At 36.9% G+C, this 21,647-nt stretch overlaps 1 protein-coding gene across 1 annotated transcript in view; it reads left to right on the plus strand.

The window, feature by feature from the left end:
- TG (thyroglobulin) overlaps nt 1-21,331 on the plus strand; it is a 369,651-nt gene extending 348,320 nt beyond the window's left edge. The window contains exons 46-48 of the mRNA XM_074202133.1: nt 17,701-17,835; nt 19,024-19,214; nt 21,076-21,331. Of these exons, the coding sequence (XP_074058234.1) occupies nt 17,701-17,835; nt 19,024-19,214; nt 21,076-21,185 (436 nt within the window). The 3' untranslated portion in view covers nt 21,186-21,331. The remainder of the gene's footprint in view (nt 1-17,700; nt 17,836-19,023; nt 19,215-21,075) is intronic.
- Nucleotides 21,332-21,647: the final 316 nt, after the last annotated feature.

The following is a 21,647-nucleotide window of genomic DNA, read 5'->3' on the forward strand; positions in this document are numbered from 1 at the left end:
GCAGCCCTCAGCAAATAGCCTCATTTTTTTCAGTTAAGATTGAGGCAAGATTCTCATCTGAGAGGGAGGGAGACAAGAGTGGAGGAAGTGAGATGGAAGGTTTGAGGAAGGATGGAAATGTTTGGAAAAAATCACGGTAGTAGGTAGGATAGGAAATTGAGGAAGTTAAAAGGATTGCTTTTGCCACAGTGAGAACTCAATTAAGATTATGTATCAGAAATTTGTAGTGAATACAAAATTGCATGGTTTTGTGATTTTTTTCTAAGGTTGGGCATGGCAAAGTATGATTAGAATAAGGGGGTGATAGATTAGGGATCAAGAGACAAAAGTTTAGAGGATAGTATCAAACTGGTTTACCAAAGATAGGCAGGAAGAAAGAGAGGAAGGGAGAAAGAAAGGAGAAAAAGAGGAAAGGAAGGAAAGAGGAAGGGAAGGAAAGAATAGCAAGTGCAGGCAAGATGGCTTGAGAAATAACTAATGAGTAAAGGCATTAGAGGTCACAGGGCAGACAAAGAACAGAGTCAGGGTCAGGGGTCATAACACAAATAAAATATAGATTGTAAAAGATCATGAGATAAAGAAATTTCAGAGTTCATTACTTGGAAGTGAAATACTTGTGGATGATAGCTTTATCAAGGGTATGATCAAGTTTCTCAACCTTTCTCAGCATCACATTCCTCACATATGAAATAGAGATAATCATAACATCTACCATATAGGGACAATGTACAGATATATGGAAATAACAGGCAACATATTTTTGTAAGTTTTAATGTGCTATATAAATGCTAGGTATTATTATTTTTAAGTTAGTGCCCATTCCAAGTGATTTGTCCACCACTCTATGACTTTACATTAATTAGATGATAAGTTCCTTGAGGTCAGGAACTATTTTATACTTCTTTTTGTATTCCCAGAATTTAGCAAGTTCTAGTTGATTGATTATTGACAGTGGACATTCATTTTGTTTCTCTATATCTCAGTTTCCTTTTGAGAAAATGAAGGTGATAAATAAGGTCCCTTCTAGCTCCATATCTGGATCTAAATTTTTAGACCCCAAGAACTACAAACAAAAATCTCATAGACTAGGTGATAGAGGAAAAGGTGATTACAAAATGCAAAGCTCCTGGGAATGGAGCTGAAGAGAGCAGAGCGTGAAAGGTCTTTCAGTGTGACCACAGGGCAAGGGAGAAGGTGTCTGAGGTGGACACAATAATGACAACAGGAGAACAGCCAGAAATGAGGTCCAAGAGTAGGCTGTGTCAGAATTCCGGGATGGCCATTAAGCAATAGATGGGATTCAAGCCCATGTGAGTCAGAATAGACAGTCAGAGAGGGAGGAAACTGGTGGAGATGTGATGTGATCTTGGTACTCTGAGTCAGAATAGAGGCTGAGTTATAGAGTAACAATAATAATAACAATCAATCTCTCTATCCAACACAGATCACAGTCTTCAAACCTCAAGAGTTAGATCATGGCCTAAAAAATTCACCACCCTCTGGTGAGGAGCCTCTCAGAGTTAACCGGGTTGGATATCATGTGATCGATATGTAGTCTATTGGTAGGTGCATACTTGAAGTCTTAGCACAAGATCTACCAGAACTAGTGCCTTCAGGAACCCACCATCATCTTTGTGCCACAGCGAGCCAAAGAACTGCATATTCTTCTTAAGGAGATAGAGCCATATTAGAGGAACCGTAGAGTCAGGAAGGCCTGGGTTTGAATCCTACCTCCTATTTGTATGATCTGAGTGACTGTGGAAAAGTCATTTGACTTCTATGAACCTCAATTCTTTTATCTTAAATAGAAAGTTAATAATACTCTCAGTACCTACTTCCCATGGTTGTTGAAAGAGTCAAATGAGATCATGGTATCATAAATTCATAGCTAGAGGAAACCTCAGAGGCTATATTCTGCAATTCCTTCATTTTATAAGAGAATTAACATTGCTTCATGCTCAAATAGTTTCAATCATTTTGACCAATGTCAACAATTTAATATTTGTTTTTTTAGGATCTGCCCCACCAGAGGAAAAGGGGAAAAGCCTAGTCTAATGCACAGCACAATAGGGAGAAAAAGAGTTGTGAGGACTCATTAATGTAATATAAATATAGAGTTTTATAAGGATGGTTATTATAATTTTGAGCTAGAAGAACCATAGAGAGGACTTTAGTTCTCTCATTTTACCAAAAAAGGAAATTGCCTAATGTCACATAGGTAGCAAGTAGCAGACAAGATTAAAACCACAGTCCCAGATTCTAAACTCACTATGTTTTTTGTTGTTAGTGATAATAAGAATCCAATCAATGCACATCTATTAAATAACCACTGTGTGCTAGACATCATGCCAAGCTCTGGGAATCCAAAGATGATAAAAACTACCTTCCTTCATGGAGCTTTCCATCTACTGGGGACAAGGGAGACACATCACAGAGACATAAATAAAAAACTAAATGTGTACAAAACAAATGCAAGGCAGTTTGGATGAGGGGTTCCAGGAAGGTGGAGACCCTAATAGCTGTAGGGATCAGAAAATACCTCATATAGATGATAGTACCTGAGCAGAAGAAAAATAGGGATTCTAAGATGCAGAAGGAAGGAGGGAATGCATTCAAGGCAGGGGACATTATAAAGTCATAGTACTGGGAAGTGGAATAATTGTGTAAGGAACAGTAAGGACATCAATTTGGCAAGCCTGAAGAGTTTATGAAATAGAGTAATGTATTAGAAGGTCAAAAAGATAAGACAGGGTTAGCTTGTGGAGAGCTTTCAATGTTGAACAGATTAGTTTCATTTGATGCTAGAGGAGGTAATAGGGAGTCATTGAAGTTAATCCTCAAAGTACTATAGAAATGTAAATTAGAAATAAAATTATTGTTCTTTAAGCAGGGTTGAGAAAAATGGCCCATTAAACCTTCCAAACAACTTCTCTGAATATATAATGAGATGAGTAGGAAAGAACTTGACTAACAAAATTTTACAAATATAAAGTTTCAGTTCTATTCCTTTCAGGAGTACACAGAAAAACATTTAAAATGACTAAGAAAGCAGCAATGTTTATCTTTAACTTAAATTATTCACCCCTTTTTTGGAATGGAGCTATAAAAGCCACAGATGACCACTATATTTCTTCATGTTTTCTAGACGTCTTAAACTTACATATCCCAAATATTATCTTTGCTGGTTGACTGCCTTGACCATTTTTTAAAATTAAGAGTCCAAAGCAAATACTGAAGTGGTTGGACTAGCTACTCCTTATATGGTCAATAAGATAGTCTAATAAAAATTCAAGCTAAGAGAAAAAGGGAGAGGAGTAGAAAGAACCCTGGTTGGAGGTTTAGAAGTTAGAAATTCCAGTTACTAGCATGTGATTCTTTACCTCTATGATCCTGGGCTAGTCACTGCAGATAGGGTTTGCCTAGACTTAAAAAACTCATTTGATCAAAGTATTTATAAAGAGAAATATGATCTAGATGAGAGCACAGTTAAATGGCAACAGAACTAATTAAATAGCTGGTTTCAACAGTCATAGAAAATTTATTGTCCTTTTAAAAGAAGTCTCCAATGGAATGTTCCAAAGATTTGCTGCTGGCTCTGACTGCAATGTCTAATATTTTTATCAGTGTCTCATACTGAGGCATAAATGGTATGCTTATTAAAGTTGCAGATTTGGGAGGGAAAGCTAACATACTGACTGACAAGTCAGGATCCAAAAAGATTCTGAAAGCCTGGAATTTGGAATGAACCTATTAAAAGAAAATAAGATTGGAATAAATGTAAAAATCTCAGGTTCAAATAATAAATTTCCACAAATACACAGGATAACAACAATTAGATAGCATTTTATGGAAAAAGTGGTACTGAGTGAGCAAGTTAGGAGTTAGGGATTAGCCTTCTCTTTTATTTGTTTGATAGATTATTATTTCATTTGGATTCAGCATGTGATTTCTCCAAGTTCACATAGGTAATAAGTGGAGGGATCAGAATTCAAATCTAGGCTCTCTGATTTCAACTACAGTTTTTTTTTCCTACACCAAGTTGCCTCACAGAATTGGTGAGTGGCAGAGTAACCGAAGTTTCCTGACTCCATGCCAAGTATTTTACCTACCACCAATCAATCTTTAGGTCTTTATTGATCACATTTTTGAGTTAGATATTGCAGATCAAAGATAAAAATGAAACAGCATCTGCCCTTAAGTAGCTTATTGTGGGAGAAAACATGCAAATAAATGAGTATAGATATGTTGTTGTTTAGCCATGTCTAACTCTTCATTAAACCATTTGGATTTTTCTTAACAAAAATAATGGAGTGGTTTTCTATTTCCTTCTCCAGCTCATTTTACAGATGAGGAAACTGAGACCAATAGCATTAAGTGACTTGCTCAGGGTCCTACAGCTAGAATGTGTCTAAGGCTGGATTTGAACTCAAGTCTTCCTGACTCCGGGGTCAGCACTCTATCCACTGTGTGACCAACTTGCCCTAGGCACAGATATAGATATAAATATAGATTTAGGGATAGGGATACATAGGAATAAAGAAAGAAAGACAGATAGAGAAAGAAACAGAGTTAGGGACATAGAATTAAAAAATAGAGACTGAGACATAGAGAGTGATATATTAGCTGAGAGGACTTCATGAAGAGATTGGTGCTTGAACAGCCTTGTGAAAGAATAAGGGATTCGACAAGGCAGTGATGAAGTATTCTACTATCTCTCTGTGCTCCTGAAGGCCAATGACTTTGTTTTGTTATTATTTGGATCTGTAATATTTAATACTTTGCCTTGAAAGTACTAGGTACTTAATAAAGTACCTAGGTATTTAATAAATGTTCGTTGAATTATTTAGAAAAGCAAGCAGTTAATTGTGCTTATTATAAGACCATACTTCAGGCCTTATTTTGTTTAGTTGAATTTCATCTGACCCTTAAGATACAATGATTCCCAGAAGTCACAAAGTTTAATGGAGGGGTCCAAAAATAACCCAGAGCAGGAAATGCATATTGTATCTGTGTCCAAGAATATGAGAATGCTTATTGATATTATCTCTATGAACTAGTACAGTTGATTAGAACATAGGGCTACAAGCCAAGTTCAATAGTAATATAAGCCAATCTTCATGATAAGGAGAAGAAAACAATTTTCCACTTCTGTGGATTACAGGCATTTATTTCTGGCATTATTTCATCTTGGAAAACAGCATAGTTTAATCTACCTTGAAAATGAGTGTCTTTGATCTCTCAGGAGACCAGGCCAGAGAGTGAGAATGGTTCAGGGCAAACCCTCCCCAGTGCTGGGAAATAATTCAAATCATCAGCCTTGGAGATGATGAGAAAGGATGTTCATCTCCTTATGAAGAACATTACATAACAGGAAGGAAACAAATAAGCAGCTGCAACTGACATAACAGCCTGACATATAGGAAATAAATGCTTATTGATCGAATGATATTGTTACCAAATTTTATTTTAAGTCACTGCACATCGGAAACATGAGGAACAAAGTGAAATGCAATTTCAGTATGAATCAGGGATGTTCCATTGAAGTCAAAAATCTTCAATTGACCTGGGGTTACATTAATAGCGGCAAGTATCCAAAATGAAGACATACTAGTCCCCCTATTCAGTCATTATCTGGAATATTGGGTTTAGTTCTAAGTACCCCATTTTAGGAAGAAAATGAACAAAATGGAACAAATCCAGAGAAGGGCTGCCAAATAGTAAAACAACTTTAACCTATGCCCATTGAAAGACCTGAGGATTTACTCTTTAAGAAAGTAAGAATTAGAGGCAGCTAGGTGGCGCAGTGGATAGCAGGACTACCTGAGTTCAAATGCGGCCTTAGTCACTTAATGATTACCTAGCCGTGTGGCCTTGGGCAAGCCACTTAACCCCATTTGCTTTGCAAAAATAAAAAAGAAAGTAAGAATTAGGAAAGATACAGCAGTTGAGTTTAATATTTAAATGCATGTTTAGCAGACAAATTAAATTTATTTGAGGCAGAATTAAGAAGAATGCTGGGAGTAGAATTGTCTGATCATGAATGTGATACAAATGAAAAAATTGCTGGCTATGGAATAGGAGGACCTAGATTCAAGTGTTTCACTACCTGTGTGGCATCATACAAGTCACTTGATCTCTCTGGTCTTCAGTTTCCTCAACTGTAAAATGAAGGGTTGGACTAGATGACCTCAAAGTTAAAAAATCCATGATCTATAAGTTGCTTTAAGTAGTTCCATTACAGGAAACACAGACTATCCCCTAAGTCTTAATGCATTGCTATTCTGGGATAGCCTAAATGGTCATTAAGATTTTTGAAACACTCTGTATTGAAGAATGGATTCCTATTTCCAAGTATGACTTCTGAGGGTCAATCAGACTTTTCATTTATATAATTCTGAATTTGCTATCTAGTCTAAGTTATAATTTCCTACATAATGATGATCTTATTGACCAACTTCTTAACTCTTTATTGAATCTCTCTTTAAACCTATCATTGACTTTTTTTTTAGGTTTTTTGGTAAGGCAAATGGGGTTAAGTGGCTTGCCCAAGGCCACATGGCTAGCGTCTGAGACCGGATTTGAACCCAGGTACTCCTGACTCCAGGGCTGTGCCACCTAGCCTCCCCATCATTGACTTTTGAACTAAAAAAAATTTCCTTCTCATAGCAATATTAGGTAGAAGCTGAAGAAAGGAGAGGGGAATTCAACTTAGAATAACCTTTTCAACAACTGTGAACTCCCCATCGCTGGAGGTCCTTGCATGGAAGCTATATGATCACCTTTCAGCCATGTTGTATTGGGGATTCTTGGTCAGATATGGTGGTTATAGATGATCTCTGAGGTCCCTTCAAATTCTGAGAGTCTACAAGTGAATGAATTGCTCCTCAATGTAATAAAACTGTAGTTGTGGGCTGCCTTTTGAAGTTGAAACTTGGCACTATCTTCAGTATACCATAGGCAGATTATGAATTTGTTTTTTTTTAATTTAAGGCAAGAAGGTTAAGAGTGACTTGCCCAAGGTCACACAGCTAGGCAATTATTAAGTGTCTGAAGCCAGTTGTGGACCCAGGTCCTGCTGACACCAGGGCCGGTGCTCTATCCACTGCACCACCTAGCTGCCCCTATGAATTTGTTTTAATATGAAACTACCCTTAAGAGTAGTACAGTGGGGGCAGCTAGGTCACACAGTGGTTAGAGCCCTGGCTCTGGAGTCAGGAGGAGTTCAAATCCAGTCTCAGACACTTAATAATTATCTAGCTGTGTGGCCTTGGGCAAGTCACTTTAACTCCATTGCCTTGCAAAAACAAAAAACAAAAAAAGCAATTGAGCTAGAATTTGAATCCAGATTTCTCTGAGTCCTTGAAATACACAAACTATATGATCCCAGTCCACAAGAAGTTACCAGCTGGTTGGGGAAAAAACTATTAGAAAATAACATTAGTTAAAATATTGTTTAGTTATTCAGTCATGAACTCTTTGTGACCCCATGAACTATACTGTCCATGGGGTTTTCTTGGCAAAAGTACTGGAAGTGGTTTATCATTTCCTTCTCAGAGGTTAAGTGACTTGTTTGTCTGAGGCCATATTTGAACTCAGATCTTCCTGACACTAGGTCCAGTGCTCTGTCCAATGAGCAATCTACCTTCCTCCTGAGTTAGAATATGCAAAAATAATGGTTAGGAAAGGGTAAAAAATATTATGGGTTCAAGTGGCAGAGGAAGGCTATTAGAGGAGATGAAAACTAAAATGAGTTTCACTAGTAAGTACTTTTCCCCCAGTCCTTAAAAAACTATTCCAATATCTTTCCTTAATTCTTTTAAGAGATAAAGGGTGTTAAACACTGCATTCATTGTGCTGGACTTTTTTGCTATGTTGGTTATTTTTGCTGAACATTATTTTCCTTTCTCTTTTCAAAAATTATTGGATATGATATGACATTCTAGGGGAGGAGATAGTGCAAGGATAAAGTGGAAAATATAGGTCATTTTCAGAAAAAATAATAAAAATTTATTTTAAAAAATAAACTGAGATGGCATCAGATATATTATGAATTCTTTGCAAAAAATCAGAGAATTTCAAGGTTAGAAAGGACTTCACAGGCCTCATTCTGATAGTATGTTAAAGCTGGGAAAAAAACAACTTAGGGACCAACTTTTTTTCAAACTCCATCTGACCAGGAATTCTCTTTACAACATCCCTTTGAAGTATTTCCCCAGCCTCAGTCTGAAGAGTTCCACAAGCATTTGTTTGCACTTTTCAATTGATCTAATTGTTCATTTCCATACCTCTTTCAGAGATAATTGCTATTATTTTAAGGAAGGTATTATATTTTATAGAGCTGAACTCATTTCCCTCACCTCAACCTTCTTATTTAATTATCAATCAGAGGGAATTAATGAGAGCAAGAACAAGACTCTTAAGCTACCTTGAGAGGCATAGGATTCAAAAATAGGGAAGTGAAAATTCTTCTGTCCACTTCCTTCATTAGGTCATATCTAGCATACTGTGTTCAATTCTAGACATTACATTTTAAAAAGCCAGTCAGTCAATAAGTGCTTATTAAACACTGCATCCCAGGTTCTGGTTAAGAGCTAAGAATTCAAAGAAAGGCAAAACTCAGTCTTCATTGGCTTGAGTTCTTAGACATGGTGAAAGTCCATGAGTTCATGCCATATAACCATCCAATGAAGGACCAGAGGATGTTTGGCCAAGAGAAGAAAAGACTCTATGGAGACAAGATAACTGTTTTCGAGCCTTTGGATGACTGATGTGTAGATGATGGATTAGATTTTTTAGCTGGCCCTAAAGAACAGCCTAGCCACAGAGACAAGTTGCAAAAATTTAGGCTTGACATCATCAAAAACCTTCCTAACAATTGAAATTACTCAAGATAGAATGGATTGACTGGGGAGATGTTGGGTTCTCCTTCAATGAAGAGCTGAAATACAAGGAAGGAAAACCATTTATTGGATAGGTAGTGAGGATTCTTTCTTGGATATGGGTAGTAAAAACAATTTAACTAAAATCTCTCCTAATTCTGAAATGCTGTACTTCTAGAACATTTACCTAGATATGATGTTCCTGAATTGTTTGTACCAAGAAATTTCTTCTATTTTTGTCCCCCCTTTCTTCACAGGATAACTGGATTACATTCGTGATTTTTTTCCTTATAAGAAATTTTTTTTTTTAGATTTTTCAAGGCAATGGGGTTAAGTGGCTTGCCCAAGGCCACACGGCTAAGTAATTACTAAGTGTCTGAGGTTGGATTTGAACCTAGGTACTCCTGACTCCAAGGCCAGTGCTCTATCCACTGCGCCACCTAGCCTCCCAAGAAATTGATTCATCAGCTCACTAGCATCAGTTATTAGTCAGTCTGTTGTTATACAAGAAAACCTAATATGCTAATACAATTGGAGTTTTCTGTTAATGGAACTTGATTTTATGTCAAAAAATTGGACAATTAATAGCCTCTAACCTTTGGCCTCTGATTTGCCGCAGTTTTATTCATTGTCTATTTAATTACTTAAGTTTTTAAATAAGGGTAACTGAGTGATTCAATGGATGCTAGTGTTCCAGTCAGGAAGATCCAGTCTCAGATACTTAGTTCCCTTGGGAAATCACTTTGTCCTGTTTGCCTCAGTTTCCTCATTTATAAAATGAGCTAAAGAAGGAAACGGCAAACCATGTCAGTATCTTGCCAAGAAAACCCTAAAATGGAATCATGAAGTATCAAAAATGACTGAAAATATCTAAACAACAACAAGAAGGAGTTCATCTATTTGAGTGGACCTTACACTAATGCTGATTTCAACCCATTCTATTTCCACAATGAGACTGGTAGAAAAGGGACCTCAGTCAGGAATGTTAAGACATCTCTTCTTAGTCTATCTAAAAAAACTGGTTTGTTGATAGAATGGGTTCATAGGACTAAGGGACAGTTTCTATTACTGTCCATTTCACAAATCACCAATCCATAACCAGACTCCTGGGCAAATGATACTCTCTGTAGACTAAGTTGATCCTTGGATAGCAGATACGTGACCTGTGGGAACTTGATGTTTTTCCAGCTTTGTAAGGCCTATAGAGGCTTCATTCAGCTATAAATCCTTAAAGAAGCCAGTATCACTCCCATACCCCAGTTGGGACCTGAATTAGATGATGATGATGATGATTACTATTCAGTCATTTTCAGTCAAGCCCATCTCTTCATGACCTCATTTGGGGTTTTCTTGGTAAGGATACTAAAATGATTTACCATTTCCTTCTCCAGTTTATTTTGCAGATGAAGAACTGAGATAAATTGGGTTAAATGACTTGCTCAAGCTCACACAGCTAATAAGTATCTAAGGCCATATTTGAACTCATAGATGAAACTTCCTGATGCCAGACCTGATACTCTATCTGTTGCACCACATCAGCTATCTTAGACTCTTTTAGAGGAACAATTATGTGCAAGTACCCAAAGCTTCATCAAGTGATAGCATGGGTGACTAGGTGAAGAAATTTTTGAGATTATATGATAAAAAATACAAAGTTTTAATGTAGTCAGTTTATGAAAAATCTAAGCAAAATAGTTAATATTTTTTACTTTACCAGTGGGGAGTGATACTTTATTCTAAGTTTTAGACTTAGTGAAATGTATATTGACTGACTGATACTGACAGGTTGAATGACTTGTCCAGTGTCACACAATCAGTAGATGGGATGTGATCTCAACCCAGGTCTTCTTGATTCCTTAGCTCTCTGGTCATCACATGACTTCTTGGTTATTATGATGTTAATAATTAATGTTCAATAATTAGTGAAAATCTTATTAAAGGAGGGACTTGCATTTAAATTTTAGAGTAGGCTTCTGAGATTGCCTTCTGTCTGGCCCTTGTGTACTATTCATGCCTCTGGCAAATCCTTTAGCATTCTCTTTCCTGCTTTCTGGTCTTTGTAATCTTGCCACAGCTGTGTTTGCTTCTCCTTAGTGCCTGTGCTCAAACAGGTTTTTTTTTTTTTTTTGGTTTGTTTTCTGCAAGGCAGATGATTTGCCCAAGGTAACACAACTAGGTAATTTTTAAGTGTCATACAGGTCTTCTTGACTGAGAAGATGAGTGTAGTAGACACTGACTAACCAGAGTTAGATGAGACTAGTGTGATATCAAGGTTAATTGAAAATTCTGCAGTAGACTACTTAATCTGATGAATATCTTATGAATGAATAGGGCAGAGGAAAGAAACCTATTTCTCCTGCTTGGATAGATTTTACATAAACAGTCTTTATTTTTACACATTGAAGTCTCTCTGGTCTCATAACCATTTCTTTCCATTTTCACAATCTCTCTAGGCTTCTTTCTTCTCAAATATCTCCTCCATTTTGAATCTTTTGAATTGGACCATAGATTTAAAATCAAAAGTGATGTTAAAGGTTATCCGGACTAGTTCAGTCTTCTCATTTTATAGATGGAGAAATTGAGACCCAGAGAAATGATTATTTATCCAAGATCATATAACTAGATAATGACAAAGTCACACTGAAGTCCCTTTTCCCTTATTCTGTCCCATGCACTTCAACTCCCACCTTGTTTAGGGTATGTTGCCTCTTCCAGAACCAGTCTGCCAGTCTATGTCATAATTGAAAATACAATTCAATAAACATTGATTGAGTACCTACTATTAGACAGCAAGTTTTATGTCCAGGACTGATTGGACCACAAAAAATGAATTGTATCTCCTAATAACTGGCACAAAAAGCACTTGGCAAAGCACTTTGCATATTCTGTCACTTGAACCTTCCAACAACCTATGGGGCAAGAGGTATCATCTCCATTTTACAGGTGACAAAACTGAGGCTAAAAAGACTAAGTCACATACACATGATCAAAAATCTAGTAAGTGGAAGAGACAGGGATTTGTACCTCTGATTAAATGATTTTTAAGTCAAGCAAGCTATCCACTCTCAGTGATTTCTCCCCTCTCAGTGATTTCTGATCCTTCATTGAACTCACTATCCAGGGCTCCCATACAAATAACTATCATCATTTTTAACAATAGACATGTGATAAGTGGAGAGATTTAGGATAAAATTTAAGTAAGGTTGGAGGAAAAAATAATGAAATATTTCCTTCATTCAAAGTCTGCTACATATCTCTGGGCCTGACACCCCCCAAAACCTAAATTTCAATGGAAAGGAGTAAGCATTAAATTGGTCATTGCTCTCTTTCTCTCTCAGTCTCTGTGCAACTTTTCACAACTCACTTCCTCTGCCTCATTTCCCAAGTAAATATGACAGGGTGATCTCAGATAAACTCTAAAATACCTTTTGAGTGATTTTGAAATGATTTCCGAATAATGATAAATCCCCAGGTCACAGGAAGGAGAGAAGGTTAGCATTCAGTCAATGAAATGTACTTCTCTACTGATGACATATCAGATGATGACATATCAGATTAAGCTTTTTTGTAGTCCAGTAAATTGTTCTTTCCACAGACTTCCTGACAAGTGAAGGCCAGGATGGGAAAAATATAAGACATTCACCATTAATGATTGTGGGCTTTGCTTTATCACAGAGTTGAGGAATCCTCAAACCAAGACTATAGTCCCTAACCAAATATGTTTGGCCAGGCATGCCCCATGCCAGGGCTCTCATCCTTTGGATGGCTTTACTATCTTTGTGTCATATTTCATACACTGCCTAACAATGGGGAAACAAGGATGGAAGTGAAAAGATGATGATGTATTAGTAGAAGCAGCATCACTTACATACATACATACATACATACATAGGGATCTATGAATACTTTCTAGACATGCCCATAGATTTTTATAAATATACTGAAATATATTAATAGATAAATATAGATCTATAAATATAGATAGTTGATTTATATATTTAGAGATAAAGATATTTTTGATATGTATACATAATAGATCTATATTTTCATAGCTTTAGATATAAAGATCTTAAAATAATCATAAATGTATAGATAAGAATATATAGCTATGTAGCTATATAGATAGATGTATATATGCAAAATGACTATAGGATTGGAGACCAAGGAGATAGCACTCTTATTGATATACCAGCAAATAAAGAGGAATTTTAAGTATACCATTTGTCTCACTGCTTTCCTAGTTCTTTTGCCTCTTTTTAAGAAAGACAGACAGATCTTCAGACATATTGCTGATTGTCAGTCAGTCAACTAACAATTATTAAGCTCCTATGATGTGCAAGTCTCTGTGCTAAGCACTAGGAATTTAAAGAAAGACAAAATCACTATCCCTGCCCTCAACGATCTCACAGTCAAAGGATGGAGACAATATGCAAAGACCAAGAATCTATGAACAGAATAAATTGGGAAAAATCAACTGAAGGAAAATTAGTAGCATCAGAAGAGGCAACATGTGAGGAATGCCAAGGGATCCAGGAGACAGATGGAAAATTTTGGGCAATGGGGCAAAGCCAGTGAAAAGGTCCAGAGCCATATGATGGGAATGCCATAGCCAAGGACCAGCAAGGAGGTCGGTATCATTGAATCACAGAGTCTATTGAGGGGCACATATTGTAAGAAGACTGGAAAGGCAGGTAGGAGCCAGAGTTTTTAAAGCCAAATAAAAGCTGTTATATTCTATCTTGGAGGTAATGGGGGTCACTGGAGTTTAATAAATGGAGAGTTGACAAGGTCAGATCTACTTATACCTGCCTGCCATTGCTTCTTCTAAAAGCTCTATGATGCTTTCCACAGCTGATCTCCTTTGTATATTATGGGAGAGCACCTTAGAATGCAAAACATTTGGCCTCAAAATAGATGAGAACATGGACTCAGTATGGAAAGGACCTAGAACAGAAAAAAATAGAATGTGAGAACTGAAAGGATTCAGAGAGATCAGCTCATCCATTCTTTTCACCTAAGACATGAGGAAACTGAAGCCTAGGGAAATGAGGTGAATTGCTCATGCCTATACAACTAACCCGAGGTAAAGCTCTGGTCTCATCCTACCAGGCAAGTTCTTGTTGCCTCTACATTATTCCCTATCCATTAATTTACAAGGGTATGGTAGCACTGTGGATAGAAATTTATCTTGGAGCCAAAAAGATCAAGGTTCTCCCTACCCCTACTGGGTGACCCTGGGCCAGTCTCAGTGCTCTAGGTAATTCTCTTAAGGTTATAAATTGTAGAGAAGGTGATGACCTGCAAGGACAGGTGAAGGTTTTTCACCTCAGAAGATCATTGTACTCATGAATTCACAGATCTAGTTTGTATCCTTGTACTGAATGAATATGAGAATACCTGCCTGAGCAGTCCAAAAACCTGTGTTCTGTTCTAAGCTTTGCTATTGATATTTTAGACTTTTAGTATCTCAAGTACAGGAAATGTTTTTGTTACTTTTGGAGCAGGGTCTGGCACAAAGTACAGCTCAATAAATGAATAATAGGGGGCAGCTAGGTGGCACAATAGATAGAGCACCAGCCCTGAAGTCAGGAGGACCTGACACTTAAAATTGCCTAGATATGTGACCTTGGGCAAGTCACTTAACCCCATTGCCTTAAATAAATAAAATTTTTAAAAAATAAAATCAATGAATAATAAAATATTCTTGCACTCATTCATTCATTCATCCATGAGATTGATCAAATTCTGCTCTTCTTGTGTGACCCCCATGTGGCCAGAGGATATCATTTAACTTTTCACCCTTCGTTTCCTAATCTATAAAATGGAAATAACAATGTGGGTGCTACCTTCCTCAAAGGATGGTTGTGAGGAAAGCAGCTTGTAAATTTTGAACTAATACATACATGTGAGTTGTTATTACTAGATCAATATTATTATATTCTCTGCCTGTGCCAGAGAAGAACATCTGGTTACCTTACAGATGGCTGCCTGCTCATTTTTTGGAGTTGTTTCTACATTTTTTTTCCTTCTCTTTTTTTGGGAGCTATTTCTACTGAGAAAGAACAACTCTTAGCTCAGACTACAATAGTGAAGTGGTTTATCTTTTTTAAAATAAATCAAACTAAAAAAGAACACTTACAGTAACAAATGTTGAGACACATTTTGAAGTCCTCGAATAACAGTTGGTTTTGGGATAATTGGATGAAGAACCATTTTGCAGAACCACAGAATCTTGCATTTAGTAGGAAGTGACCTTAGAGATCATTGATGCCAAGTTCCAGGTAAGCCTATCCTTTTGTGAATCAGTCAATTAGCTTTTATTAAGTGTCTACTATGTGTCAGTCACTGTAAGCATAAAGCTTACAAAGAAATGACTTTTAGACACTTACCAGCTGTGTGAACTTGGGAAAGTCATTTAACCTCCCCAAAAAAAGACAAAACAAAAGGAGTTTGAGGTCTAAGTACTTGGATCCTAGTGCTGGCCATGGCTTTTATGAGCAGTGAAACCTTAAGCAAAGTCTCCTAATTTTCTGGGTCTCTGTTTCCTCTTTTATCAAATGGGCAGAACCATCCCTGCCCTTTTTACTTTACAGGGTGGTTATGGGAATGCAGGGAAGCTGGGGAAAGTGCTTTGGCTCTGCCAGGGACTACATAGAGGGGTAGTAATTATAACACCTAATTATCATAATACCTAATAATATCCACCTAAGAACTGTGTTCTGTCCAAAGGCTAGTTTCATAATTCACATTCACATAAGGAGAGACAGCTATGGCTTGTCAGAGTGAGCTCTGACTACAGAGTCAGAAAAATCTGAATTTGAGTCCTGTGTGTGACTTGTACTGACTGTACAAACTCCTACAACTTAATGTCTCTGTGCCCCCAGGCAATGCTCTTAAGAGTAGAAATTGCAGAAGTGCTAGCTTGCATCGGAAGAAAGTTTCTTCATTTGGACTTCTCCAGACCCATAAAACTATGGGTCCAGTTAAAAATGTGTAGAACACGTTCAGTTTTTCAAATTGAATTTCTCCTCCAATAATTCTCCCAAAACTCCTTTGTATTGAGTTACCTATAGAATGCTGAGTTAGAAAGTCCTGAGTTCAAATCCTGTCTCAGATACTAAAAAGGTTAGGGATAACAAGGCAGAGAAGGTATAATGTTAAAAAAAATTATGATGAGATAAAGAAATTTCATAATTCATGAATATGAAAATGGAACACTGGTTCCATTAGAAAGATCAAGAGTAAGATCAAATGACTTAACTTCTCTCAGTCTCAGTTTCTCCATCATAAAATACGGATAATAAAATAACAAATACAGATACTAATCAGCATTTCTATAAGTCCTTTAAATGTTTTTTTAAAAAACACTTTACATATATCTCAGTTAGCCCTCACAATAATTCTATGAGGGCTAACTGAGATTTATGTAAAGTATTTTTTAAAAAAAACATTTAAAGGACTTATAGAAATGCTGATTAGAATCATTATCATCAATTATCATCATGTATATACTTATACAGGGGCAACTAGGTGACTGAGATGGAAAGCCCAGTTATCTTCCTAAGTTCCAATCCAGTCTCAAATACTTAGGAGCTGTGAAGATCTGGGCAAGTCACTTTCTCCTGTTGACTCCTCATAAGAAAACTGTGCTAAAGAAGGAAAAGGCAAACCACTCCAATGTCTTTGCCAAGAAAATCCAAAAAAGGATCACAAAGAGTAAGACAATTGAAAAACAACATAATTGAAAAGTGTTTAGACATATACTTGTTATCTTTCTCATTAAAATAGGTTTTTTTTGAAAACAGAATTGTTTTATTCTTTTTTTCTATATCTTCAGCACTTTGAATAGTGCCTAGGACATTGTAAATACCTAAGAAAATTATTGATTGATTAATCAAGTAAATTGTCAAACCCAAACACTGAAAAAAAAAGAATGGAAACTCAATTTTCAAAAGGAGTATCATTAGCCACCTGGAATTTTCACTGATACTTTTTCATCCTACTTTAGCTTCTTTTTTTTATAAAACATTATTTTCAATGAACAAGAATTGAGTTTCTCTTCCTCCTACCTATCCCTCCCCCAAAAACCTAGAAAAACAAAATCCTTGTAAAAAATATGCATAGTCAAAATAAATCAAATTCCTATATTTCCCATGTCCAAAAATATATGTCTCATTCTGCATTTTGAGTTCATCACTTCTCTTTCAGGAAGCAGGTGGAATGTTTGATCATTGGTCCTCTGGAAATGCAGCTGCCAATGAACTGAGCAAAGTCATTAAATCTTTCAAGTTTGTTCATTTTTAAAAACATTGTTCTAATAGTATAAATTGTTGAGTTTTTCTACTTCACTCTAGCAGTTCATTCCCAAGTTTCTCTAAAACCATCCCCTTCACTGTTTTTCCTGACACAATGAGGAGAGAGGGAGAACTTATTTAACATGGTTTTCCTGTGGTAGAGGGGTGTGCATAATTCAATAATAATTGTGATGTGCAGGGCTACCTAAGATGGACAAGTCATAGGAAAGAATTATAACAAGAAGTGATTCACTGGAGAAGGACTCCATTATCTTTGCCGAGAAAACTCCATAGTGCTTGGATAAACTTCAGTAGATAATGGAGGAGAGAAGGACCTAGAATACTATGGTCTACAAGTTCACAAAAGGTTGGACATGACTGAAGAACAACATCAAATATGCCAGGACTCTGCTAAACACTTTACAAATGTTATCTCGTGTGACTGATAGAATAGTATTCAATTATAATTATACACTATAATTGTTTAATCTGTTTTTTTTGTTTGTTTTTTTAATCTGTTGTTTCAGCATGGAGTTGCTGACTGATGTCCAGTATGCTTTTGGATTACCTTTCCATTCTCAGTATGAACAGCAATTCACTCTGGAAGAAAAAAGCTTGTCACTGAAAATAATGCAGTATTTCGCCAACTTCATCAAGACAGGGTAAACATGCATCTCTCCCATGTGTATGACAGGCAGTAAGTACTTAGGCTTTGGTCCCTAGGAGTAGAAAGGATTCTTCCAGACCAAAGAGCTCCCAAACTCTCCTCAATGGATCTTATCTTTAACCAGTCAAGGTCAGAGCAAGAGTGGTCTCTAGGATTCTTGCTTAAATGCCCCTTCCCAGTCTGTGCATATCATGAGATTTATTCGTTTTCATAGGAAAAATACAAGTCCCAAACCCTCTATGACATACCCATTCATTATCTTACTGACACTTCAAAGGTTTTCTTTCACTGACAGATGGTGACCCAGATGTAAGATCAAACAAACAGACAAATACAAATTTAGGAAAAATTAGGCACATCATGAAGTCATTCTTCCCCTGTTTAGCTTAGCAATAGTCCTATGAATGAGTTAGTATGAGAAAAAAATTTTCACAGGTTCATAGAGGATTTGTTGTTGTTGTTGTTAGTTGTATCCAATTCTTTGTGATCTCTTTTGGAGATTTTCTTGGCAAACATACAGGAATAGTTTGCCATTTCCTTCTCCAACTCATTTTACAAATAAGGAAACTGAGGCAAACTTGCCTAGGGTCACAGAGCTAGCTAAGAGTTTAAGGCCAAATTTAAATTCAGTTCCTTCTAACTCCAGCTCTATCCACTCTGCCATCTAGCTGCCCCCTCCAAAGGGTACTGATGGCTAAATGGTATGCTATAAAATACTTAGTTCTTATCCCATTTCTATGACCATTATGGTTATCATCTTTGTCTTTCATCTTTTCTTCCTTCCATACCTTCCTTCTTTCCCCCTCTCTCCTTCCTTCTTTTTCTTCTTTCCTTCCTTTTTCTTTTTAGGAGACTCATCTCCCTAATTCATCTAGACTGGAAGTGCAGTGTACACTCATTGTTTCAATCCACTGCCAATCCCCTTCCATGGGAGCGTTCATCCCCAATCCATACCAGTTCACTTTTCCTTTGGCACTTTTCCGGGCTCACCGTAGACTGACTTTAGTCTTACTGAAGTTCAGAACTTCTAAGTTCTAGCAATTCATCAGCCTCAGCCTCAATAGAAACTGGGATAATAAGGTTATACTACCATACCCAGTCTTGTCAATTTTCCTCATCTATAAAAACAGAATTTTAGACCAAATAATCTCTAATGTCTTTAATGGTTGACTCCTTTTTCCAGAAACCCCAATTATCCTTATGACTTCTCAAGGAAAGTACTAGAGACTACATCCTTGTGGCCAGAATTCCTTCCCCACATTAATGGAGATAACTATAAAGAATTTAGCCCTGGACTTCCAAATCACCAAGGACTGAAAAAAGCTGAATGTTCCTTCTGGTCCAAGTACATCCAGAAACTGAAAGCATCTACAGGTAAATGCAATGGATATGAAAATCAGCCTCAAAGTGTTGTTAATCAGGTCACCAGGTCAACAAGAATTTGTGCATTGTCTACTAAGTGATAAAGATACAAACAAAGGCAAAAACAAAAACAAAATTCAGTCCCTTCAACTTCTCTATGACTTAGTAAGTAAGTGGTCTTGGACCCTTTAGTCAACCTCATAATCTGCCTCTCCAAACCTAGGAGGTTGGTCTTCAGCTGACTCACATTAAGTCCATAGGGATGCTTTTCTGACTTGGTATGAGTCAGAACTTAATAACAATTCTCACTTATATAGAGCATTAAGCACTTTACAAATATTAGCTTTTTTAATTTTCACAACTCTTCCAGAGAGGTAGTTGCTACTATTATCTCCATTTTATGAGGAAATTGATGCAGGCAGCAATTAAGTGACTTGCCCAGCATTCCAAAACTAGTGTCTGAGGTCAGATTCTTGGCCTAGTATTCTAATTGCTTCATTCCAACTGCCCAAACACAGCTATGGGGCCATGAGCAGGTTGCTGATTCAAAGCATAGAGTGTAATGAAAGCTACTCTGCAAAGTATAAATTGCTAAACAAATGAAAGGTTTTAATATTAGCTCTCTAGTCACCAGCTATGTGACCATGTTCAAGTCACTTTCCCTAGGTAACTCTTGGTTTCCTCATTTGGATGGGAACTCCCTTTCAACTCCTTGATTCTATGATTCTGAAAATGATAGTGATAATGATGATGATGACTAACATTTTTAAAAACTTCTAGGTTTGCTAAATATTTTTCATATGTTATCTCATTTGCTAAGTAGGATTCCTTCTACAGTGATTATAGAAGTTGAGAATAGGGAAAAGTAATTCTGGGGTGGATTGAGTTTAGAGAGAATCCTGGATGTAAAATATAGTTCAAATCAGAAGTCATCTTTGAATTTTACTGTCTTTGTGACTTTGGGCAAGTTACTTTCCTTCTGTTTCCTTCTCTCTAAGGTAAAGCAGTTAGACTAGATGATTTCTGAAGGTCCATCCATTTCTAAGTACTTATGTTTGTGTGATCCCTGAAATTTCCATGGAGGAAAGGAGCCCAGAGCAGAATCTTGAAAGACAAGTAGGATTTCGATGAACAGAAAAGAAATACAAGATCTTCAAGCTAGAAAGTAGCATGAGAAAAGATATCAGATTTGTAGAATGCACTCCTAAAAAAAAAAAATCTTCAAATGAGACAAAGAAAGAAGAGGCAGAGTAGAGGTTAGAGAAAAACCCAAAATATTTCACCAGATAAGGGAGTTACACTGAGTATTCAGTGGATACAGAAGATGAATGACACCTTGTTAATGTAAGTCAAACATGTTGTACCCTTGTTATGTTAGCAAGGTTAACTCCCTTCCCGGCTGGCTCTGTCCCCAGAAACACTGGTCTTTTGATCAGCTACATCTGAGGCCATTTGCCTTTGTTGCCAAAGGGCAGGGTGGCTTCTCCTCCATTCCAGGGTCTGGAAGCCAGATCTCAGCTCTGCCTGGCCGGATGCTGAAGCAAGTGGAAGAAAGCATTAGCTTTGAGTCTGACTAGTGGAAAGATTCTAAGATGAGGCATCAGAAGACCTGGGTTTGAATTCTGAATTTTCCATTTATTATCTGGGTGGCAATGAGCAAGTCACTTACTCATTTTGGTCTTTACTTTTTTTTTTTTCATTTGTAAGATGAAACACTAGACTGTATAATCTCTAAGGTGCCTTGCCCACTCTGACATGGCCAAAGTTCTATGTTCTACTACTCTATGTTCTGAGGTCTCGTCTAGCTCAATGTCCTCTTCCAAGTCTAATTCTTGAGTTGTCATATCAACCTCTGTTTCCCCTCTTGTTTCAGGTGGAACTGAGAGCCAGCAGCCTGCAGAAGAGGATCTTGGACCTGAGTCTGTGGGGACTGAGGCACCACTTAGTGTCCCTGAACAGGTTCAGAAAACCTACAACAAATGACAGAATATCATATTTAGAAGATCCATTACATTATGTTTAGCTATGACCCACAGCTCTCAAGATCTTCCTGTAAAGTTACTATATTACATATCTTTATGTCCCTATTAACCTGGTCACAATTCATCATGTGTAAATAAAAAAATGTACCTAACATATAATTGTGAGTCTGGTTTCCTTAAAAGTGATTATCTATTATAAATACTTAATTTTTCTGAATGCATTTATAATTCTGGTCTGCCAATCATCCAGCACATTTCTAGCCACATCTCCTCTCTGCTTTCCCTGATCCCACCACTCTCAGTTGGTGCTTGACTAGGAAAGGTGATGGAATAGAATGAAAATATGGCTGGTGAAAAATGAAATGACTGAGGAAACAATGGTTTGACCTTCTAAATTTATCACTGAATTAAAGCAAGGCATACCAGTTGCCTTTCTTCTTCTTCATATAGGATCTATACCACT

The sequence above is a fragment of the Macrotis lagotis genome, chromosome X (assembly GCF_037893015.1).
Source record: "Macrotis lagotis isolate mMagLag1 chromosome X, bilby.v1.9.chrom.fasta, whole genome shotgun sequence".
Taxonomy (NCBI): domain Eukaryota; kingdom Metazoa; phylum Chordata; class Mammalia; order Peramelemorphia; family Peramelidae; genus Macrotis; species Macrotis lagotis.